The sequence below is a fragment of the Solanum tuberosum genome, unplaced genomic scaffold (assembly GCF_000226075.1).
Source record: "Solanum tuberosum cultivar DM 1-3 516 R44 unplaced genomic scaffold, SolTub_3.0 scf00072, whole genome shotgun sequence".
Classification (NCBI taxonomy): Eukaryota; Viridiplantae; Streptophyta; class Magnoliopsida; order Solanales; family Solanaceae; genus Solanum; species Solanum tuberosum.
The window spans coordinates 1251545-1273848 of NW_006238999.1; the positions used below are offsets into that span (position 1 = coordinate 1251545).

A 22304-nucleotide genomic window follows, 5' to 3' on the forward strand; every position below is an offset into this window, starting at 1 on the left:
TATTATTAACTATTTACAATAAATAAATTAAAATAATAATTAACTTGTTATAATACGTTAAATTACATCAATATAAAAAAAAATCTTTATGCTTTTCATGTACGTATATTACATGTTTGATGACTCATCCAAAAATATTTACAACATTAATATACACACACATTTAATTTTGTTCAATTCATGTTTATAACTTGAATTAAACTTTTTATTTTTATCGTGAATTCATATATAAAATCTTTAAAATTTTAAAAACATAATTGACATATTCAAAAATGATGTAAAATAGTATTATAAATTACAATAATTAACAATTTTAAAAACATAAAAAAGTATAATAAGAAAACTCATTTGAATGTCGAAATTCAAACACTACTATATAAATTGAGACAAAAAATCATATACTCCCTCCATTTCAATTGATCTGTCTTTAAAAGAAAAACATTTCTTTTACAAACAGTTTAATTCTAACTTTTTACTTGACATATTTAATACCACAAGATTAAGAGCCTGTTTGGCTACGGTTAAAAACAACTTTTTAAAAGTGTTTTTTGAAATGATTTTCAGAAAAGTATTTTTGAAAAAAAAAACAATTTGTATTTGACTAATTCATTTGAGAAGTACTTTCCATAATCAAATTACGTTTGACTAATCTTTTTAAAGCAATGCTTTTGATAGTCAAATTACAAAAAAGGATAATTATTAATGTATTAAAATTATTTTATAGAGAGAAACTATTTTAAATATCTACTATTAATTAATTTTTATTTTTATTAAATTAAAATGAGCATATTTAATTTTTCAATTATTATTATACCTTTTTTGGAATCATTATCACTATTACAATCAAATAAAATAAACTTTAATAATAAAAAATAAATAAAAATATATATATATATAATAGTTGTCATAATTGCCAAATTACCCCAATATAAACCTCTTTTCCTTTCTTCACTACCTCTTCTTCATTTTCTCAGTCCTTGCACTCATTTACTCAACACAAAGTCTTTCGATCCATCGCCTTCTCCAAATCCTCTGAATTCTCAATTCTCCGATTCGCCGGACGATCGTACGGTTACTTTTTTCCGGCAATGACTCTGCTCACGCCTCCGCCGATAGATGTAAGTAATCTTCATTTCTAATCATCTGTTATTTTTTTGCTTTGTGATGATTTTTGTAGTTTAGTTTTTGAAATTGTTAATTGTTTTGATTAAATTGGTGATGAACATTGATTGACCTAAAATTTGCTTAAAAGTTCAATCGTGACTGAATTTTATGTGCTAGGTTACTGTGTGAATTCAGTTTGTTTTTGTTTAAAGTTGCGCTGTTTTTGGTGGATATAGTTGATGAATTTAAGACGACGCTCTGCTAGATGTAATCTCCATTTCCGTTTTTTGTTATTTTTTGCGGTTTGCGTTTACAGTTTTAGTTTGTTTTGTGTATTTTTATCATTTTGGAGGACTTTCCTAGTTTGTTCAGGGGTTATTTTATTGAAGTAGCTTTTAAAATTTTGAATGCTTTTAATTTTTAGGTGCTGAGTGTTGGTCTGCTGTGATTACGGCGTGAAATTGACCTAAAATTTGTTTAGAAAGCTATGGTGACTGGATTTATTAGCTAGGATTCTGTGTGAATTCACTTTGTTTTAACTGATTTTCCTTTGTATCGCATATTTTTTGTTTTGTTTGAAGTTGCTTTTGCGCATTATTTGCTTAATACTGATTTGCTTGGTGTAGTTTTTAAAATGTTGAATGTTTTTGATTTTATAGGTGCTGAATGTAGTCTGCTGCGATTGCCATGTGAAATTGACCTAAAAATTTTCTTAAAAAGCAATAGTGATTGAATTTTATGAGCTATGTCTCTGTGTGAATTCATTTTGCTTCTACAGTTTTTCGTTAGTTTTGCATATTTTTTTGTTTTGTTTGAAGTTGCTTTTGTGTATTATTTGCTTAAAGTAGCTTTGCTTGGTGTAGTTTTTAAAATGTTGAATGTTTTTGATTTATAGGTTTGAATGTAGTCCACTGTGATTGCCGTGTGAAATTGACCTTAAAATTCCTTAAAACGCGATAGTGACTGGATTTATTAGTTAGATTGCTGTGTGAATTCATTTTGCTTGTACAGTTTTTACTTTGTTTTGCGTATTATTTGTTAAAAGTAGCTTTGCTTGGTGTAGTTTTGAATGCTTTTGATTTATAGGTGCTGAATGTAGTCCGGTGTGATTGTGGTGTGAAATTGACCTAAAATTTCTTTAAAATGGTAACCAAATTTATCAGCTACATTGATGTGTTAATTCACTTTGTTTAGTTTGTTTAGCGTATCTATTATGCTGTTTAATGTTTTGTTTGATGGATTTTTGCTAAACTTATGATGCTTTTTTGGAGTTCGAAGTAGTTTGATCTTTTGGATGAATATGTGCTGAATTTAATATTTCGATGATATCGTGGTGTAAAAATTTCATAAATTTCTCTTTTTAGATGTGAATGATCAAAATTGCCCAGTGTTGTTAGATCTAATTGCTTACTTTATTGCTTCGTCTTTGGCAGCCAGAAGACCACGAAATGCTTGTTCCTAGTTCTGACTTTCCTACCGAGGGACCTCAGCCTATGGAAGGTATCTCACGTACTTCCACACACACACATAGACACACTTGTACAAATGATTTACGTGTAGTCATTTTTGTTTATCATTTGATGTCGCTTTTCTTATGCTACTGGTGAAATATATATAATGTCTGCACATTCTTGCATTGATTAAATTTTAGTATGTGTAGTCTGCTCTAATTCCATACTAGTATTAGTATGAAACAGAGCACAATTGAGCAGAATTTGTAGAATGTATCACTGATCCCAACAAGATTTGGGATTGAGGTGTTGTCGACTGAATAAGTGATACTGTATTTTTGTCCTCAGTCATCTTTTTTTTTTTTTTTGCATGCCTTAGTTTTGGCAGTTGCACCAGCAGTCACAACAAATACGGTTGATGCACAAGCGGTGGATGATCCGGCATCAGCCCGGTTCACATGGACTGTCGAAAAATTTTCAAGGTTGAATGTGAAGAAGTTGTACTCTGATCCTTTTAATGTAGGAGGATTTAAATGGTAATTATATTCAACAACCAATTTTTTAGTGGATTGGCTTACAAATTTAATGCGGATATGATAATGATGTCCTATACGGTGCATTGTCTTGCAGGAGGATTCTGATATTCCCAAAAGGGAACAATGCAGACCATTTATCTATGTATTTAGATGTGGCGGATGCTGCAACATTGCCTTATGGTTGGAGTAGATTTGCTCAGTTTAGCTTAGCTGTTATCAATCGAATGAATAACAAGTTAACAGTAAAAAAAGGTTAGAGATCTTATTTGTTGTATAAAAGATATGAACTTTTGTATGAGTTTAAATATGTGATTGCACGAATGTCTTATTGCTCTATTCTTCTGATGACATGCTTCAATATAGTGATGCTAATTCTCCACGAGATTCTTTTATTTGTTTTGCTGAATGATTCAATGTCTTATTGCTTTATCTTTACTTTATTTCATGCTAATTCTCCACGAGATTCTTTTATTTGTCTAAATATGTGATTGCATGAATGTCTTTCGCTTTATCTTTACTTTATTTACATGTAACATTTCTAGGCCTTTTTCGTACTGGCAAGTCTGAAATGATCTGTTCATTAAATTAGTAAAGAAAGAAAAGTTCCAAATGTCAGAAAAAAAAATAGTAAATAAAGAAGAGATTTGAGAATGAATTGCTTAATTACTCTCTCAAACATGTTGGGATTTAAGTAGTGTATACAAGTAGCCTAAATAGGAAGGAAAAGTAATCCAAGAAAGGAAATGGAAGTGATTTTGTCTTTGTAATCTGTATATATTAAGGAGTACAAAGCCCCTTTGCAAAATGTCGTTTGTTTTCTTATCTTTAATAATTGATTTCACACTAGACAAAATAGTCGTTTATTATTTTCCTAATATTTAGAACTTTGAAATCGACTAAAGTTTTGGTTATTAAATCTTTCCTTGTTTGAACTAGGTAGGAAGTCCTAAAATTTAGGATTTTAAAATCAATTAAGGTTTTACCTTATTCTATATATTACATAATTATATATATATATATATTTTTTTTTTTTCTTTCATGTTACTTTTAATGGATTTATCTACAATGGAAATAAGAATAAATTAATGTGCCCTTTTTAACGTAATTAAAATAGTTAATAGATCTTGCAACTTTTTCGCTGTAATATGTACAAGGGCACATAAAATATTGTTTTGATAAAAAGTATTTAAGGAAGCATTAATGATAACTCATACATAGCAAAGCGGTGGGAGTGGATTTAGAACTTTAAGAGCAAATAGGAGTTTTTTTTGAACAATGGAAGGACTTTGAATTGGAAGTACACTCAAATTCTTTGTCCACTATTATTGTCAAATCGACTTAATTGAAGTCATAAATATTAGAAAATGATTAAATGACAATTTTTCTAATGTGAATTCCATATTAAAAGGGTAAAAAGTTGATTAATTTTTTGTATAAGGGATTAAGAATAGGAACATAATGTACTTATGTGTTGGGATATATCTTGGGTGATGCCTAGATCTATGAAGGAAATTTTGTTTTGTTGGAAAATCGGAAGAAGCAGAGAAAATGCATATCTAGGTACCCTGAAGTGGACGGTCTATACGAGGGACTTGCTCAATTTGCATATCTAGTATTATTTGCATGTCCCATGTCTTCATACTATATTGGCCGTGTCCAGGACTCAATGTGAAGATTTGATATCCCTTATAATACGGATCATTGCATTCCAATGATTGCCATAAGGAGATTGGAGAAACTAACTAATAACACCCATAGGAAATGAGATGGCTGATCGTGTGAACGTAAGATAATTGCCCTTGTTGGCCTATAGTTGGTAACAACTGAGGTTCGTCAAAGGCCCTGCTTAGGAAGTACCCAAGTACGTCCGCAAGAATCCCCATCCATGAAGAAGATAACATTCAGGTCCATATAATTATCAATAGGTTCACAATTCAACATGTCAGTGTCCAAAGCATTCTTCGTTGATGAAATGACAGGCCTACTGCTGGACTGTGCCCACCCCAATACCTAGGAAGTGTCGTTTACCTTGTTTTTAGTTTGGAAATGACCGTCAAGATACTCAACTTAAGTTGAGTAATGTCTTAATGATCATCACCGGTTATAGAAATGTCTCTTATGTAAATAACCAATAAATGAGTTGCCACTATAAGAATGTTTATAGAACACATAGATTGGATTCACTTATAAGCATGCCAAATTGTTGCACAACTGTGCTAAAACAGTCAAATCAATCCTTTAGTGATTACTTGAGACTAGACAAAGATTGACAATCAAATGCCTTTGTATACAGGCAGTTTTGTGGCCATATTTATGAATGAAAATATGTTTACATAAGTTGCTCTTACTCTTCACTTTGGTGCCGAACTTGTGTTTAAACGACATGGGTGTGGGATCCGTGTCCGATTTGGTCAACAAATTTTGGGTACTTTGACCAAAATCGATGGGGAAAGTCTGGACAATTTTAATGATTCCTATAATCAATACAAAAGTTAGGGTGAAATTAAAGAAAATAGAATACCTTTTATATAAAAATTTCCATGTCACTCCTTTTCCTTTAATTTCCTTCCGAGATTCTCCTCAAGTTCTCCATATAATATCTTATAATTTAGGTTTTATAACTCTATTTTTAGATATTTTAATTATTTTTAGTCGAATCCCCGCATCCTTATCCATACATGGATCCATATACCCGAATCTTAAAAACTAGATCACGAAGGATCCGACCTCTAGATCCGCACCTGTATCGGACACCCACACATGTGTCTGAGCAACTTACTTGTCAAAAAAAAAACAAAGATTGACAATAGACACTTAGATTCCATGTGAGCATCAAATCCTTGGGGTTGCTTTATGTAGACTTCCGAAGCAAGTTTGCCATGACGAAAGATATGTTTGATATCCAATCAATAAGACATGACTGCTATAGAGATAAAGGAGGCGAACAGATGCAATCTTCGCTATTGGAGAAAAGGTATCACCATAGTCAAGATCAATCCCTTAGCGAACGATCTTCTTGCCAGCACCTACCTTGATTGTAAATACCCACCGACATCTAGCTATTGATTTTTCTGGTGGTAAAGGAACTATTTCCTAAGTACTAGTATCACAAACAATTATTTCCTCAATCATAGCCAACCCAGATAGCTATCGCCTTTGCCAAAGTCTTACATCCTTTGTCAGTGGCTAAGTTGAATAATGAAGGCATGATATGATGGCTGAAAATAGTGACAACTCAAGAAATTATAAACAAGATGAGTGTTGTGAGTAGTCTAGATACCTTTTCAAATAATAGGAAGATCAACTTCATCTTATGCCAGACATTAGTCTGGAATCATCAAAAGGAGTACACGAATGGAAAAATACTTTTAGAAGGCTACTGCATGATTGGTGTTGGAAAGAGTTGTTGAATTTTTCAAGACCTTGGAATCATTCCAAGGGTTCAAAGACACTGAAGATTCACTTATATGGAAGCCCACTAGTAAAGGAACTTATTCTGTAAACTCAGTTTATACCATTCTGATTAGGCACAAATAGTCAGATCCATTTGGAAGATGAAGGTTCCTTTTAAGGTGGTATGCTTTTCTTGGCTAGTAGAAAGAAATGCTTGCTTCACACAGGATAAACTTCAAAGAAGGGGATTCCAACTGTGTCCTAGATGCTTATTGTGTGGAGCTGCTGGGGAAAATAATAGTCACCTATTCATTCATTGTCTTGTTACTGGACAATTATGGCAACTATTCTTGAACATGGTATGGATCAGATGGTCAATGCCAGCAACAAGTGTTGATTTGCTGAAATGATGGAACCAGAATGATGGGGCAGATAGTCAGAAAAATTGGTGGAAACTTGTCCCTGCTTGCATATGGTGGACCATTTCGAAGGAGAGGAACTATTGAGCTTTTCAAGAAAAATATAATTTTGTGGAGAAAATCAAGATGAATTGTATATTTTTGTTTTATTTTTGGTGTAAAGAAAGCTATGCTGAGGAGGCTGGATCATTAGTTGATATGATAGGATCCTTGTGAAGCAGCAGCCTAAGTTTGGTTGGGATTTTGTAAAGTTTTTTGCACTGTTGTGGTGCAATTTTGATATATATATATAGTCGCTACTAGTTTCAAAAAATAATGAGTGCTCAACGGAAATAGGGTTGTTGTTGAAATGATGAGTCACTTGGCAAACGCTGTGTGTATGTACCATGTGTAGAATCATAAACATAAGCATCAACTATTAGCTTGTGGAGTGTTTGGCCGTGGTTGTCTGGAATAGACTTGAGGAGGAGGATGGCCTCTTTGTAAGAGACAATTCTTGCATTTCAATGGTTTACATGGGCCTATTCAGATGTAAGCCACGAGATAATCACTAACTATCTTCTTTTCTCTATTTGTTGCACCTTGCATAGAGTAGAGGGCTTAGCCATGCACCCCTAGTACAGGAGGTTAAGGGAAGTGAGGGTCTACTGTTAGTAGCCTTTCCCTTGAATTTCTGATAGGAGCTGCTTTTATGCCTATAACCTGAGGCCTAGGTCGCGGAAACCAAAGGAACAACTATACCATGAACCAAGGTTCACCTCCCGCCTGTATAGAGTGCCTGTGCAAATTGGGTTAGTGGTGCAGATCATTTGATTCTTCATTCATTGGGGAACAGCATCAAGTATCTGATCCTTCAAAGACTTATCTTTGGGATCTTGATGTCCGCGATAGTTTTCTAGATGGTCCTATGGAATGCATCTTTTGTAGGGACCGCCTGAAAGATCTGAATGGAATGATCTTGACCTTCTCTAAAGTGTGAGTTTGGAAATGCTGCAGAACTTTGTCCATCTCTTAACTTAACCCTCAAAGCTCTCCTGAGAAGGGATATCAAGCAGCTTGTCGAAGATAAATAATTAGATGGTGTGTGTAGTCACATTCTTGCATTGGAGAGAGAGAATATAATCACGATTGGGGATTACTCTGAAGGAAACTTGATTCGGTTATTGTCTTCTATATCCTGAATTCTTTCTTAGTAAGCTAGCGAGAGTGTGAGACCTTTCTAACTTATGTGTCTTGAGATCTTATTTTATGATGCTGCTTCCATTGCTCTCTATCTTTGAGGGGTCTTAATATATGTCGGAGTATTGTGATTTGATTTGTAGAAGTGATGGCTGTTTTATTAAATGTTATGATCCTCATGGCAGATACTCAGCACCAGTTTAATGCAAGGGAGAGTGACTGGGGTTTCACATCATTCATGCCTCTTAGTGAACTATATGATCCTGGGAAAGGTTATCTTATGGATGATACCGTCATTATTGAAGCTGATGTTGCTGTCCGTAAAGTCACTGATTACTGGTCCCATGACTCTAAAAAAGAGACTGGTTATGTTGGCCTTAAGAATCAGGGAGCCACTTGTTATATGAACTCTCTCCTCCAGACACTATACCATATTCCTTATTTTAGAAAGGTTAGCCTTGTAAATGAATGATTTCTTTGATATTATCTTCATACATATGATTAATTCCTTCTTGTTTCTCAGGCTGTGTATCATATGCCAACAACTGAGAATGACAATCCATCTGGCAGCATCCCTTTAGCTTTGCAGAGTTTGTTTTATAAGCTCCAGTATAACGACACTAGTGTAGCAACAAAAGAATTAACAAAGTCCTTTGGGTGGGACACCTATGAGTCTTTCATGCAGCATGATGTACAAGAACTTAACAGGGTTCTTTGTGAAAAGCTCGAAGATAAGATGAAGGTAATTTGTATAATGGAATTGGACACTTAGAACTTGCAGACACCTTTTATACTATACTTCTTTATAGGTGAGATTATTGCTTCCGATTATTGTTTTCTGTTAACTTTGGTTTCTTTGACTCAGGGAACTGTTGTAGAGGGCACAATACAACAATTACTTGAGGGGCATCATATGAATTACATCGAATGTATCAATGTGGACTACAAATCAACAAGAAAAGAATCTTTTTATGGTAGATATAGCACCTATTGAGCCAGCATAACTTTTTATGATGGTTTTTGTATTGAATTTGGAACACCATTTTATCATTTTGTTTATGAAAATGTATCTCTGATCAGATCTTCAGCTTGATGTGAAAGGGTGTCGTGATGTATATGCTTCATTTGACAAGTATGTTGAAGTGGAACGCCTCGAGGGCGACAACAAATACCAAGCAGAACAACATGGTTTACAGGTTAACTGTCTTTAATATTTCTATGAGCGTCCCTTGTTTTCTTCCGGTGCACTTATAGAATTCCATGTTTTATAGGAGATTGGGTGGAGTTTGTAGAGAATCATTTATTATTGTAGATTCTTTACCTTTTGGTATACTCCTTGTATATGGCCAGCTTTTTGGCCATGTTTATGAATGAAAATCCGTTTGCCTTATCAAACAAAAAAGTTTTTGTGAGGTGTGAGCTAGTGGTTTACAAATTTACATATTTATTGAAAGTTTGAGATTCGTTTGAGCCAGGGAATGATAAAGAATAAGTGGTGCATGGATTTATAAAGCTAAAAAGAAAATTGTAAGAAGAGAAGGATGTCAATGAGCTGTGTGGAAGTTTGGTAAACACACCTAATAGATGATATTTGTGTTATTTCCTTATCCTCCCTTTCTTGTAGTGTCATGCTTGGATTGTAAAGTTATGATATCTGATATATTCGTAGCTAATTCCTAGTTTTACAGGATGCTCGGAAAGGTGTCCTTTTCATTGACTTCCCTCCTGTTCTTCAACTTCAGTTAAAACGCTTTGAATACGATTTTGTGCGGGATGCTATGATCAAGGTAATTAATTAATTCTCACTTGCTTGTAAAGCTCTAGCCAACTAGGAAGGGAACATTTTATTCTTTTCTTTGAATGGGATAAATAGCCATCTCGGAGAAATTTTTATATTTAATTAAGGAGAGTCCTGGTGTCCTATGTACAATATGGAAAGTAGATTATGATAAAAACAATGCTATTTGGTTTAGTCTTATTTGTTTTTCTACATTACATGGAAGTTTCATGCTTATTGGATCCCAGATTTTCATGGATAAAGCAGCGTGTCACTTTTTTCTCCATATGTCTCTCATCTGGAGTAATACTCTATTTTTCATTTTTTCTTATTTTATTGTGGTAAGGAAGTTACTCATCTTGAGATAAATTTCGAGGAGATGGTTTGTAGTGATAAGTTCTACTGCTAGCGTGCTCGACTTATAACTTTATGTTTGCCACATAATGCTCATCACTTTTTTTTATTGTCAATATAGATAAATGATCGATATGAGTTCCCTTTGCAACTCGATCTTGATAGAGAGAACGGAAAATATTTATCTCCAGATGCTGATCGAAGTGTCCGCAATCTCTATACTCTGCACAGGTCTCAATTTTTTCTGTTTTCTTAATGATCTGTCCTTGCTAGTTATTGCTTATTTTTTCATGAACTTTTTTGGTCAACCATTAAGTTGAATAACGTGGCAGTTCGGCAAAGATATAATCTTAGTGGTTTCACATTCTTCATGTTCAATATTTTCTTCTGTTGTTAGTTAACTAGCTATATTTGCCACAAATTTAGATTGCTTGGGATCACCTGCTATTGTATATCATTGGTCATCCAAATATACAGTTGATATCTCATTTTATTTGGACCAGTTTAATCACTTTGTTACTTTGTTGTTTTCTTTCCGCTTATGCTGTTATGCGATAATTCTGCGCCATGTTCTTTTCTGCTCAACCTCACTATGTCATACTTGGTTTACTTTAGGCTTGATTCGTCTACATGCTCTTCTTCTGGTTTTTGAAACATCAATAGTTTTTAAAGTGGCATACTTGTAACAAGTTTGCTGATGTAAAATTGGCTATCCGCTGGTGAATGGAATCTTGTAATCTCCCTTAATCAGGTTACATTTGCTTTTGCCTTTATTATTTGTTTTGGTAGTTGAAAACTTTAACAACACCATTGTACAAAGCAATAGGGCTCACACTTCCTAATATGTCAATAATTTCATAATATCATCATTAAGTCCATGTCAAAGTATGTACGGGTTGAGAGAATGACTCAACTCAAATCATCCACAGCATTCGTTCATATTGCTCATATTGTGGTTCCAACCTTGAACAACTCCCAACTAATCTGGGATTGGACATTGGTCGCAGTTGATTGATTCATTGGTATATCACCTAAAACTAGTTCCTGTAAACATGGAAATTGGGAAACGTAGGTCTTATATTGTGAACTTAAGTTTGTTTCTCCCTTTCCACCGAGTTTCAAGTGATTATGTGCAAAGTGCCACTTCTCCCTTTTTTGCATCACCTTCTCCAAATTAAATTGATCTTAGTGACTGTTTTTTTTCTTCTTCTATAGTATTCTAGCATTGAGATCATGCAAAAGTTACAATGTGACACATATTCTTTAGTCAAACATGACATACTCTTGCTGACAAGATAGCAAAATATAATCTCAACTATATTCTGGATATAGGTTAGTTATCCTACCTTTTTTGTTCCCTTTATTTTATTAGAATATACTTGTCCCACATCGGTTTTAGGTTTCCTAAGGGGTTAGTAATTGTCGTCGGCTATTCACCCATTGCCTCCTAGTTTTGGATTGGATTGTATGTTTATATTTTTACATGGTAACAGGGAAAACTTTGGTGAACCCGTTTGCACAACCATTTTCTCTCTACTTATTCCATTGCATTGGGCTTCTCTCTCACATCTCAACCCACTGAGCTTCTCTAGGCTCTTCTCTCTAATCAGTCCCCAAATATTTAGTTCTGTTAGGAAGACACTTCTTAGCACATTGAGTCTTCTTTATGCCCATTCTCATCTTGAGCTTACTTGGTCTAGTCTAGGCCCACACTTTAGCCTGTTGAGCTATTTTAATCTTCCAAACATAAGGAAAAAATTATAAGTAAAGTGACCACATATAAACTTAAAAACAGGTTTCACATGTGGGAAGTGTTAGAATATGCTTGTCCCGTATTGCTTTTTGAAGGTTTCCAAAGGGTTTTATTGTGGGTTGGGCTACTCCGCCAGTTTCCTTAAGGTTTTGGTTGGATGCTCATATTCATTGCAAATTTAATTTCATCCTCACTTGTAACAATGTTGGTATAATTTTCACTCTGTTCAACTGTTTTCAGCATTTCTTAGTACAATTTTTTTGGTTATTTGTAGTCAATCAGAAATGTCTTATTGCGTTTATATTGTGTCCCCCTGAGTCCAGCTGAGGTTATTTGATCTTATGTGGTCCCAATAGGAGGGTACTGAGAGTTCTTCATCTCATCCATGTATGAACCAGTAATTTGAAATATTGGTTCAGTCCTGTTTTGGATACCGGCATGGGATTTATTTCATTTCTTTCTATAAAATTGCAAGATACTATTCTAGTGGAAAATGATGGCTTTTCTCGTAGGCAGCTTCTGTTGTAATCGTCGATATCATTAACATCTGTTTCTCCCAGTTCTACCTTCTTGTTTGGCATCTACTATTGTGCTTGACTGCAGGTTTTACTTATTTTTGTATGATGTCTAACAAACTTGGGCCGTAGACCATGATAGCTGTTCATTCTCAATTTTCAGTTACTTCAGGCAATTATGTTGCATGATGCTTATTACTTGTGAATTTTGTACTAATTCTTTTTTTTTTCTATTTTTTTTTCAGTGTTTTAGTTCACAGCGGTGGGGTGCACGGGGGACACTATTATGCATATATCAGGCCTACACTGTCTGATCAGTGGTATGCAGTTTGTTGCGCCATCATACATTTTTCTCCAGCATTTATAATTAGGTGTTTCTATCACATGCACCCTTTTCTAGTGTTCTCTAGATTTGTAGCTCAGCCCAAGGAAGATTTGACATGTTCTGGAGCTTCAAATTTGTTATACTCATTTTCTATGTACTTCGTAAGGATCCTTCAGAATATGTAAAAACTCGCTAAAATTTGAATGTACCTGTATCAGATATATGCCCTTATTCAGTAGTCCACCTGTCTCTGCTTGCTTTTGATTGCTAAGCAGTTTTGGCTTTGGTTCTTCTTAATGGCTGCTTCACATTGACAATGTTCAGAGATTCTACTGTCCCTGATTACTGGTTTGATTCATTATGCATTTCTTACTTTTAGGTATAAATTTGATGATGAGCGTGTGACAAAAGAAGATACAAAGAGAGCTCTGGATGAACAATATGGTGGTGAGGAAGAGGTATTTTTCCTATTCTTTGCACCCTTTTTACTTATACTTATGCCTTCTATATTAGAAAAATGTTATACATATGAAGAAAATTTCTTTTATGTATTGCACATGTTAAGTGTCCATTTCTTCTTAACAGTTACCCCACACAAATCCTGGGTTCAACAATTCACCATTTAAATTTACAAAATATTCAAATGCGTATATGCTTGTCTATATACGTGAAAGTGACAAGGAAAAGATCATATGCGATGTGGATGAGAAGGACATAGCCGAGCATCTCAGGGTGGGTTTCAACTCAATACTATTGATTTGGTTTCTGTTTTGTTCAGCCATAGTAATCTATCAACCTCTAATTTCAGATAAGACTAAAGAAGGAGCAAGAAGGAAAGGAACAAAAGAGAAAGGAGAAAGCAGAGGCTCACCTCTATACAATCATTAAGGTTTCTTTCAACTACTAGTCTATATCCTTTACTTCTTGCATCTTTAAATTTACAAAATGTTGAACTGAAAATGGCCATTTCATTTACAGGTAGCTCGTGATGAAGACCTTGGTGAACAAATTGGAAAGGAGATCTATTTTGATCTTGTGGATCATGATAAAGTGCATAGTTTCCGTATTCAGAAGCAGATGCCATTTGCTCAATTCAAGGTATCATTCTTCTGCATTTCCTTTTCTTATAGATTTGGATAAGTTATAACCATACTGCTCTTATTAAACATGACGAGCAATTGTATGTGCTGCATGGAATGCGAGTTTGACCATGTTAAATTAAGAGGATTCATGTGAAATTTTTTGCTTCTCGAATATAAATTGTGAACTTCTGTACTTGTGTATTATTTTGAGAGAGATAAAACTTCAAATTCTTGTGCTTATATAGCTAAAATTGAGGAGAACAAGCAATCAAAATATTCAGGAGAATGTGGAGTTCTCATGGTGGTTAGCTAAGAGGGTTCATGAAAATTGTTTATGCTTTCAGCTGACAAGATAATAAACATATTTCTTATGATAATCATTGGTCAATCACCGTAATTCTTAAGTTTGACATGTGTCTGATGGTATGTCTGTTCTCAGGAGGAAGTTGCTAAGGAATTTGGCATACCAGTTCAATTTCAACGTTACTGGCTATGGGCAAAGCGCCAGAACCATACATATCGGCCTAATCGGCCATTGACCGCTCAAGAGGAACTTCAATCTGTAAGTTCTGTCTGACAATCCTACCTCTCTGCCGTGTGCTCTGCATCTGAATTATGACTGTAATTGGTGATGTCCTTTGCTATATTTCGTATTTTTTTACTTGGAAAAAAGAATGATCTTAGCATGATATATTTGTCATTGGTGTAAGCTGTAGGTCATTACCAGACAATTCCTTATATAGTCTGCAGCTATATGGCAGTTAGATTCTGTAAATTCTCTTTGCTTTATCTGTCTTCGTATGAAAAAATGTTTTAGGTAAAGGTTAATGAATTTGTATGCTAAGTAGCTTAACTCTGGTGCCTGAAAACTTGTTTATGAATTTGGCATCCACCAATATCCTCAAATGTACCAAAATAGATGCCTTCCTGTGTTAGTGAATAGGATCAGTTTTTCTGTTCATGTTGATTCATCCATGGTTGGTTCACAAGTCAATTGGTCTCTTTCTCTCTCTCTCTCTCCCTCACTCCCTCCCTCCCTCGATCTCAATCTAGACATGTCTTTTGATTGGACCAAGTGTCGGGACCTTCATGCCCCCTTGAGAGTGATATTCTTGAGGTGTGTATTCTTCATTGTTTTTTTCTGGCATTCCTGCAATCTGTTGAAGAATGGGAATGCTTGGTTAACTTGGTTTTCAAGATCTTTCATATTGTGTTTTTAGGTTGGTCAACTGAGGGAGGTTTCAAATAAAGCGAATCATGCTGAGCTAAAATTGTTCTTGGAAGTAGAATTTGGCCTGGTAATGTATCGGTTGCTTACTTGTCTTCTCTTTTGATTTGCATGTTGCATGTTTTTCCTGTGAGGCTTTATTCTCCATGTTTTACTTTTGCATTCTATTTGTTTTTGTCTGTTGTTGCAGGATTTGCAACCTTTTCCTCCACCAGAGAAGACCAAGGAAGATATCCTTCTCTTTTTCAAACTTTATGACCCTTTGAAAGAGGAGATAAGGTATTATTACATCTTACTTCTCTATAGCTGGAAAACTAACACTGAAGTAGTGATTTTCATGTCTGAATTTGGGATCTGCTCATTTATTTTTTTGAGAACACAACTACATGGAAAGGTGTTTTTTTTTTTTTTTACTTTTACTCAATCTGGAGGTTTAAAACATTTTAAGGATTTAAATGTGACACCAAAGTTAGCATGAGTATACAATGAATAGGGAAAAAATAAGAAGAAAACATTTATTATTTTTTTGCGATTTCTTTTGGACTTGATAAGGACATCTTGTTGAAAGGGTTAATCTGAAATTTTAATGCATTTGGACCTTTGAAGTGCTGTTAGGAACTGTTTGGGGCTGTGTATATGAGAAGCCATGCTGTGGATGTGGTATTTTTGTTCAGTCTCATTAATTTCCTTTTTGTTGTCAGGTATGTTGGACGGCTTTTTGTAAAAGGAAGTGGCAAGCCACTGGAGATACTTGCAAAGCTAAATGAGTTGGCTGGCTTTTTGCCTGATGAAGAAATTGAACTTTTTGAGGTTAATTGTTCTCTTCTTTTTCTGCCAGTTTTTTAAACTCAAAATATAGGATGTGTGATTTTTCAGGTTTGTTATTTGCAGGAAATAAAATTTGAACCAAATGTGATGTGTGAACACATAAACATGAATCTGAGTTTTCGTGGCTGTCAGGTATGTGGAATCAATTGTCAGTATCCACTTTGGGGTTTTTATGCATTTGCTCGTGTAGGCGATCCTTTCTGTAGTTGTTTTTTTTATTCTGCTGGATCTATTAGCAATGAAAAGTTTTATGCACTACTCTGTCTTTGCAGCTAGAAGATGGGGACATTATTTGCTTTCAGAAATCCCTTCGGAAGCAAGGGAATGAACAATATCGCTTTCCAGAGGTTCCTTCATTTTTGGAGTACGTGCACAATCGCCAGGTTTGTGCTGCATGCTCTTATTGTGATATTGGCCCTTGGAGTATAAAAGATTGTTACAGTACTGAAATAGATGTTGATGATAGCTATAACATTATGCCTGCCGTACTTTATTTTGCTAGCTTTGACCCAATTTTGGATCCTAGTTCGACTGGGATGGAGTTCAAAAAGGATATTCATTGATTTTGATGTATATGCTTAAAAGCCTTATCATTTTACAGTTATGAGCTCTATTCTATGGTTTCCAGGTTGTTCGTTTTCGCTCATTGGAGAAACCCAAGGAGGACGAGTTCAGTCTTGATTTGTATGTATCTGGTTTTGTATAATTATTAGTTCTAGGTTGATCTTGTGTCAACTCTTTTCATTGGTTGATGACACATAATTCTAGGTCAAAGCAAAACAACTATGATGAAGTTGTTGAATGCTTAGCTCGCCATCTTCGCTTGGATGATCCATCAAGAGTAAGGCTTACATCACATAACTGCTACTCACAGCAGCCAAAACCTCAGCCAATAAGGTATCGTGGTGTTGATCGTCTCACAGAAATGCTTAGTCACTATAATCAGGTATTTTGTCTTTTTTTGAATCTTCCTAGATATGCAGGTATCTGCTTACTGCAAATAATTGTTTATTACTAACTGTTGTTTGTTGACATCATTCCTCCTCTTTGGATAGACTTCAGATATTTTGTATTATGAAGTCCTGGATATTCCTTTACCAGAGCTTCAGGGCTTAAAAACTCTCAAAGTTACTTTTTATCATTCTGCCAAAGATGAAGTGAGTGCTGAAAGTCATTCTTTTATGCTTTTATGACACTTTTTACCTCATCTTTCTGTAATATAATTTTGGACCGACTATTTTCAGGTGACTATCCATACTATCAGATTGCCAAAACAAAGTACCATAGCAGATGTTCTGAATGATCTGAAAACAAAGGTACTTTGGAGTTGTCTTGTGCTTTAGGACTGGATACCTTTGAACTTTCTCCCCCTCTCCACATATAAGTATCAAGACTATAAAACACGTTGTGGGAACTAGTAGAGATGGGAAAACTGACCTTGTCTGTTCTGTAGCAAGAGGATCACTCATCTTATCTCTTGTTATGGTGCAGGTTGAATTGTCACGGCCGGATGCTGAACTAAGATTGTTGGAAGTTTTTTACCACAAGATATATAAGGTACTATAATGTTGCATAACTTCCTTTTATACTGTGGTCTTGGGTCACTGAGATGCTTCTCCCTTCTTTAACAGATCAGCTCAGTGGTCGTAAATCTAATCTCTTTTACTTGTTTTTTTCTAGAGTACACTGTTATATGGCGCTGAATACAGTAAAGGATAACCAAATTTTTATTAGATTAAAGAATAGAAGAATATAATACATGTGTCTTTGTGTGTATTTATTGAACAATAATGTAGCTACACATGTGTTTGTGTAAACAGTGGATATATGTTTTGTTGAAGGATGTAAAAGAATTCATGAAAGGACATGATATAACTGTGTTTTATAGGTTGCTCCTAGGTAGCATTTGTAACCTTGCATCCATCTTTTTGCTGCAGATTTTCCCCCTTAATGAAAGGATTGAGAACATAAATGATCAATACTGGACGCTACGTGCAGAGGAGGTACATTTTAATATCTGATGTTTGCTTCATTAGTTTATTCACTAGGGCAGGTTGGAATTTACTTTTGGGCCAATGGATCTATATGAATTTCACTGTTTTTTTTTTGTTTTTTTCATTTCGAGCTTCAATCTTTGTGATTGTTTCAGTCGTTCCCTGCTTGACCATCTAGCATATTGCACTGAGACATGACATATTCAATCAATTATTGTTACAAGATAAAAAGTTTGTCAATGAAGTACCAAGAAGTACAGAAAACATCTAAAGAACCGACAAACCACCTACTATCCTTTCCCTCCCAACAAATCCAGAAAATCCATACACTGGTTCAGATTCACTAAGGGATTACTTCTCCACCAGTAATACAGATTATGAAGACATTATTAATTCTAGATATGTGATTTCTATGCCCTTCAAAGCAAACATTGTTTCCTCTCCAGCCATAAAGTACATAAGATGCACAATAGAATGGCTCTCCATATCTGCTTCATGCCGCCTTCCAGGTACCCTTTGAGCTTATCAATCTTCCAATAAACCTTTTATAACACTGAGGCATCACCCAAGAAATTCAAACAGATGTTTAAAAGTAATTCTCAGCATTGCATAGAAACTCTGCAATGGAGGAAAAGATGATTTTTTTTTTTTTGTGTGAGAAATTGGAGGATTGGATGATTCACTGATTCCTAGTCTTCTTCACACAGATAACATCTATTACCAGTGGTGGATATAGAGAACAAATACTGGGTTCATCTGAATCCAGTGTTTTTGACACGTAGTATAGATATATAGTTGGTTCAGTTGTAAGAATTTTAAGGTTGACCCATCAAATTAAAATCGTGGATCCTCCTCTATTACATAAAGTGAAACCTCTTTTCTGCAAGTTGTCTTGACCAAGCCTCCCGAGCTGCTGTCCACCCAAAGCATTCTACCTTAACAGGAGATTTTGTCTTCCAAATCATCTTCTGAGGCCATTTAGCATCCCAATGACCTGACTTCTTTATTAACATGCTATTACAATTTTTAACTGAAACTTTTTTACCATCACCAACTTCTCAGATCAGTGAATCCATCTTACTTTGATCAATTGAAGTAAATTGACTGATATTCTCTACCCCCCAATCATTCAAGTTCCTTTTTTCTATCTGCCACCCCGTGTTTTGAGTATATAGTTGTAGCATAGATTTTATAGATGTTTGCATACTACTGACACTGTTTGCATTACAGATTCCTGAAGAGGAGAAAAACCTAGATCCTCAGAGTCGCTTAATTCATGTTTATCATTTTATAAAGGAAACGACTCAAAATCAAGCAGTAAGTACATGTGTAAAAATCTTGTTGCAATAACTGTTCATTTTAGGGAAGGTTCTTCCTTGAATTGTTTGTTTTTGGTTCCTCTTCTCTTTTCTTTTTTTTAATTCCTTTCTCTTGTGTTTACAGCAAGTTCTGAACTTTGGCGAGCCCTTTTTCCTAGTTATTCATGACAGTGAGACATTGACTGAAGTTAAAGCTCGCATTCAGAAAAAATTGCAGGTTCCAGATGAAGAGTTTTCAAAGGTATTCAATCGTCCTGCCTTTGGATTTCTCATATTGTTCATGGAATTTTCATCTTGAAAATTTCTGAGTCATTTTCTCGGTGAAGTATATAATTGTGTTCTTGAAAGTCTTTGACATGTGTTTCTTTTGCTCTGCAGTGGAAATTTGCATTTTTGTCCATGGGCCGTCCTGAGTACCTGGAGGAATCGGATATTGTTTCCAACCGTTTTCAGGTATTTGGTGCTTCCTCTTCATCTTTGTCTATGCATAGTCCTCATCATATGTGTTTGGATATCCTAATTTCCTATTGGTTTCCAGAAAAGAGATGTGTATGGTGCTTGGGAGCAGTACCTTGGATTAGAGCACACTGACAGTGCTCCAAAACGATCATATTCTGCCCACCAGGTATGCACTAATGTTTTATGCGTGAGTTGTCATAATTTGAAGCATATATATGAGAAACCTTCTGAGAATTTCAACATTGTGGAAAGAAAATTGGGCTTGGCCCCGCAGCACTAACTATACTACAGAAGCTAGTTATCCAAGTTCCGTAACTTTTCAAGGGTGAAGAAACAAAACTTTTGAGGGTTTCTTTTGTTTCGTGATGTGGAGTTTGAGCAAATTAGTTATCTTGAGCGAACGAACATCTTTTGATGCTTATGAGCATATGGCTACCATCTGGATAATACTTGTATGCTCGAATGTTTGATCTTTGATAGCTTAAATCTTATAATAATTACCTGTATCCTCAATGGATCTGGTAGTCAATTTACTCCATGGTCTAAAGATAAAATGAATTTCTCAGTTGAGAATTGTTTTCCTTTTGATAAGCTTGCAGTACATAGGTTCGAATATAGATAGTGTCCTTTTTTTGCCATGCGTAATGTCCATTCAAGAGCGAAATTCCCTCAAATTAGAAAGCCATGTTGTTTATTATGTGTACTCGTTTTCACGTGTGAAATTCCTGTTTCCTCAATACATGTATAACTGATCAATATTGGTGCTGCAGAACCGACAAAATTTTGAGAAGCCTGTTCGGATCTACAACTAGATAATCTCCGGAACTACTTCCTCATTACCGTATGATTATCTTCGAAGGTAAGCGTGCTGTTTTGCCAAGAAGGTGCACTAGTTTCAGCAGAAGATAATGGTTTGGCAGGTAAATGTGGGGATGTCACCTTGGTGGTAGTATACATTTAGTCCTCCCGATACGGTTAAACATTTATGCTGAGATTTCACTAAGCAAGCACCCGTTTTTCGGCTGAGGGTGTTTGCTGGTAAAATTGGCTTCTGTCAGTTGTAATGTAGGCAAATCCATGCGATTTTGGATGAGTACATGTATAGAGGGTACAGATAATTGGCTTTGACTCTCCTATATTTAGAAAATTGGTTTCGACTTTATCCTATTTTTAGACAAAAACATCAAATCCATACATTTCTTTAAGAATTTTCTGATTTTCTCAAGTTATAAGCCGAAATAGGAAAATCTGTAAAATGTTAGATTATTTTTAGTTTCTGGGTTTCCCATAACAATGCAACAGAGATTATTTATGATGCAACGATAGTTCTCATTTTTCGCTTGATCTAAGGTTACATGTGCCAATTATTTCATATAAATCGGACTTTCAAAAACATCGGCAGGTGTGTATTTTTTTGGAGGGTTCCAGCAACATAGATTACAATTTACAAGTATAGTCTTGTAAAACCAAAATTATAATGGCCAACTCGAATGAATATTTGGTTACATTTACCGGTTTATGACCATTTCCATATGTTATTAGTTTCTATTGTGAATGTTAATGCAACCCATCAAAGTTGTGGTCGTGTGGTAAGTACTTTATTCTTAATTAGACTTTTGGATTTGAGCTACTCCAACGTTGGGTACTTTTTGAGGTCTGTTGTTTAGCTACCTCTAAAATAAGACTTCTCGGTGTGAATTTGGATTAGTTAAGCTCTAAAAATGAGTGTTGGGTGGAACACTAAAAAGGGCGAAATGGCATGGGAGTTTGTTGTACTTGTTCCGATTTGTCATTCGGTAATTTACTTTGTTTCAACGATACAATTGAACTCGATCAAAACTAGTCTTTTAGACGTCTTTGACATTGTCTATTGTTCACTTGACCTGACATGGAGGATACATCATATCCACATAGATAATTAAATTAATGTCATATCATAATTTATCTTAATATAAATTAGCTTTTGATTGAATTTAAGTATCTTGTTAGTTCACCGTAGAGTACAAAGGTCGAGATGACAAATCAAAACAAGTACAAGAGTCTCTTAGATCATTCCGTCTCAAAAAGTATCATGCAAGAATAACACATTGAAGATGTGGAGTTGCTTGGAAAGCATGAACGAGTCAAAGACTTGGTGCCAAAGAGAAGATTATTATCCTATTGAAATGCTTAATTTTCAAGCCATGTCAAGTGCAATTAGCTCATGACCAAGTAAAATATACTTCTATAGTGTATTAAATATTAATAGTCAAAAAATATACTTTCCCATGTGAAATATGCTTACTAACTTTCCAGCAAGCTTCATTTGTTTCTAGTCAATCATCAAAAGAAAATTCATATAGTTTCTCACTCAGTGTATGATATCACGTTAGTTAATTTGGATTTGCACTGTGTAATCATTTTTAAGGAGCAATTACTCCCTAACATAAATTTTTTCTATAATCAGTTTTGAACTCGAAATCTCTGCTTAAAATATGAAAGGATCATATTTATTCCACTACGATCCTCGTTGGTCAACTCATCTTCTTGTTTGTATTCCCTTAGCATCTTATATATGGATTAATCCGTACAAGAAAAAAAAGTAGTAA

At 34.8% G+C, this 22304-nt stretch overlaps 1 protein-coding gene across 1 annotated transcript; it reads left to right on the forward strand.

Moving 5' to 3' along the window:
- Positions 1 to 930: 930 nt before the first annotated feature.
- Positions 931 to 21031, forward strand: LOC102587040 (ubiquitin carboxyl-terminal hydrolase 12-like). The gene is made up of 32 exons (XM_006345823.2): positions 931 to 1118; positions 2538 to 2604; positions 2935 to 3091; positions 3186 to 3343; positions 8268 to 8533; positions 8606 to 8824; positions 8948 to 9056; positions 9163 to 9278; positions 9771 to 9869; positions 10335 to 10444; positions 12727 to 12801; positions 13186 to 13264; positions 13392 to 13538; positions 13615 to 13695; positions 13785 to 13904; positions 14328 to 14450; positions 15109 to 15186; positions 15307 to 15395; positions 15818 to 15926; positions 16008 to 16076; positions 16217 to 16327; positions 16573 to 16628; positions 16713 to 16890; positions 17000 to 17101; positions 17189 to 17260; positions 17436 to 17501; positions 17882 to 17947; positions 19169 to 19255; positions 19382 to 19498; positions 19636 to 19710; positions 19796 to 19882; positions 20487 to 21031. Exons 1-32 carry the CDS (start codon positions 1089 to 1091, stop codon positions 20526 to 20528), a joined length of 3360 nt encoding a protein of 1119 aa, XP_006345885.1. The 5' UTR covers positions 931 to 1088; the 3' UTR covers positions 20529 to 21031.
- Positions 21032 to 22304: the final 1273 nt, after the last annotated feature.

Bases quoted from the DNA above. Each gene is read 5' to 3' on its own strand.
- LOC102587040 (XM_006345823.2), top strand. From the start codon at position 1,089: ATGACTCTGCTCACGCCTCCGCCGATAGAT. The intron at 16,629-16,712 runs GTATGTATCTGG...ACATAATTCTAG, and splicing joins GACGAGTTCAGTCTTGATTT to GTCAAAGCAAAACAACTATG. The intron at 16,891-16,999 runs GTATTTTGTCTT...CTCTTTGGATAG, and splicing joins TGCTTAGTCACTATAATCAG to ACTTCAGATATTTTGTATTA.